This window comes from Penaeus japonicus, unplaced genomic scaffold, assembly GCF_977035675.1.
Source record: "Penaeus japonicus unplaced genomic scaffold, GWHDUDI00000001_assembly GWHDUDI00000037, whole genome shotgun sequence".
Lineage (NCBI taxonomy): Eukaryota > Metazoa > Arthropoda > Malacostraca > Decapoda > Penaeidae > Penaeus > Penaeus japonicus.
In genome coordinates this window covers 492,415-494,914 of record NW_028234439.1, presented here as the reverse complement: position 1 = coordinate 494,914, position 2,500 = coordinate 492,415, and the positions used below count along the sequence as shown (strand labels likewise).

Here is a 2,500-nt window from a genome sequence, read left to right as displayed (position 1 = left end):
AAACTTTGTGAGTAAGCATGAGTGTGTATAACTACTACTGAAAATAAAATAAATAAACAAAAATCATAATATCATTACTATCAAATAACAATGACAAATAGAATGAAAATAGTAATGATAATGATGACGATAATCATGACAACAATAACTAAGGTTATGTTGATGATAACGACAGGTAATAACAAAAACCAGAGAATAAATAAAACACCCAAGAATCACTTGTTCTCACCTCACAGCATGACGTCCCAAGGCTGCCAACCTTTCCTTACCTGTTGCACATACCTTAGGCTCATTACTAAGAGAGAAATGTTGTCTTCATCACCAATAGCTTTCTGATGCACTGCAATATTGTAACATCTACAGGTTCAATGCTCTACATTTATACCTGACCTTCTTCTTGGGACTAACACTTGTGATTCTTACTATCTGCCTTATAACACAAAGTTCCTGCATTAGTCATATATTGCAGCTTTTCACTTGAGCTTCTCTTTCATTGCAAAAAAAAATAATAATATAAATAATGATAATGATAGTAATACTTATCACATAAAACACTAATAACAGTAATAACAAAACTGAAGACACCTACATCTTCCTGGCTTGATTATAAGCATATGAATATAATGTACAATTACAGAATGTAAAATAAAAAAATAAAACAAATTATTACATTAGTGGCAATAAAATCACTGGTTTAAATAATATCCTAATATCATAACATCTACAAAACCTGCCAATATAAAAGTAACGGAAAAAAAAAAAAAAAAAAAAAAAAAAAAGTGTACAAGCTTACTATCCTAATATAAAATGAAACAGAGCTGCAATAGAATATTTTGTTCTTACTGTGGCTGTGTGTTTGTACATTCCCTGTGTTTGTAATTTTGTCCCATTATTCTTATTCACGAAGGTGTCTGGGAGACCTTTATCTACATTATAATAGACAGTACAGAAATCCACAACCCAGGCTCTCCCATACTTGTAGTTCATTTAACATTACTTAATGACTTCAAAAATTCTTACTTATCATATTTGACCATCCCCACTGGATCCCATGTCACTTCTCATTTTTCATTTCAATTTTCCGTTGATACTGCTTAAGCCTATAAAAATAGTAGATGACTTTATAGTTAGATCTGTTTTCTTAATCTTCTACTAATTAATGTCTCTAATGGTATGACCATACTTTTCAATACATGGTTCTTGGATGGGTAAGCAATTCATAAGAAACCTTTGAGATTACATAAATACATCAATATATGTATTGATAACTTTCTTTTTTTTAGTGACTAATTTACCCTTACGTACAGAATCTGTTTGACGCTTGTATACCATCAGGTGTGGATGGCTTCCATATCCTTACTCACTAAAATACCAATAATCCATAAGATATCATGCTTTCCATATAATAACTAAGTTTAAAGATTACAAGTGTATCAATTCATGTAAAAATATCTGTCTATAATTACAGACAACAACAGAAAAAGATTGTGTACATTTTGTTTCTGTTTTTATCTTTTTTGGTGTGCGCGCGTGTATGTGCCTGTGTGTGTATACGTGTTTGTGTGTGTATATGTGTATGTGTATGTGTATGTGTATGTGTATGTGTTTGTGTGTGTGTGTTTGTGTGCGTGCGTATGTGTGTTTGTGTGCGAGCGTGTGTGTGTGTGTGTGTGTGTGTGTGTGTGTGTGTGTGTGTGTGTGTGTGTGTGTGTGTGTGTGTGTGTGTGTGTGTGTGTGTGTGTGTGTGTTTGTGTGTGCGTGTTTGTGTGTGTGTGTTTGTGTGGGTGTGTGTGTTTGTGTGGGTGTGGGTGTGTGTGTTTGTGTGGGTGTGTGTGTTTGTGTGGGTGTGTGTGCTTGTGTGCATGTGTATGTGTGTGTTTGTGTGCGTGTGTGTTTGTGTGCGTGTGTGTTTGTGTGCGTGTGTGTTTGTGTGCGTGTGTGTTTGTGTGCATGTGCATGTATATGTGTTTGTATATGTGTTTGTATATGTGTATGTGTATGTGTATGTGTATGTGTATGTGTATGTGTGTGTGTATGTGTGTGTGTGTATGTATGTGTGTGTGTGTGTATGTGTGTGTGTGTGTGTGTGTATATGTGTGTGTGTGTATATGTGTGTGTGTGTATGTGTGTGTGTGTATATGTGTGTGTGTGTGTATGTGTGTGTGTGTGTGTGTGTGTGTGTGTGTGTGTGTGTGTGTGTGTGTGTGTGTGTGTGTGTGTGTGTGTGTGTGTGTGTGTGTGTGTGTGCACGCACGTATGTGCATCTGAATTTATACTTGTGCATGCACATGAGCGCATGTGTACCTTTGGTATTTGTCTGCATGTGTATGTGCTTGCGCATATGTCAGAGTCTATCTGTGTTGGTGTTTCTTTGTATACTTACTTGGCATGCAAAGCATTGAAGAGTCTGATTCCATCTGCTAGACCACACATTTCTATTAGGTCTGACCGAGAAAGTCTGAGGATGTCTGTGCCCGTAAAATTTGCAAACATGTTATGA

The 2,500-nt window shown here is 35.8% G+C and overlaps 1 protein-coding gene across 4 annotated transcripts in view; it reads right to left on the bottom strand.

The window, feature by feature from the left end:
- The window catches only part of gem (transcription factor CP2 like gemini), a 32,674-nt gene that overhangs the window by 10,010 nt on the left and 20,164 nt on the right, over positions 1-2,500 (bottom strand). For all 4 annotated transcript variants that reach the window (XR_015190666.1, XR_015190667.1, XM_086532671.1 and 1 more), the window contains exon 12: positions 2,384-2,500. This exon is cut by the window's right edge and continues 80 nt beyond it. Coding sequence is in view for 2 of the 4 variants with exons in the window: in XM_086532671.1 (XP_086388797.1) it covers positions 2,384-2,500 (117 nt within the window). In the remaining 2 variants the exon portion in view is untranslated. The remainder of the gene's footprint in view (positions 1-2,383) is intronic.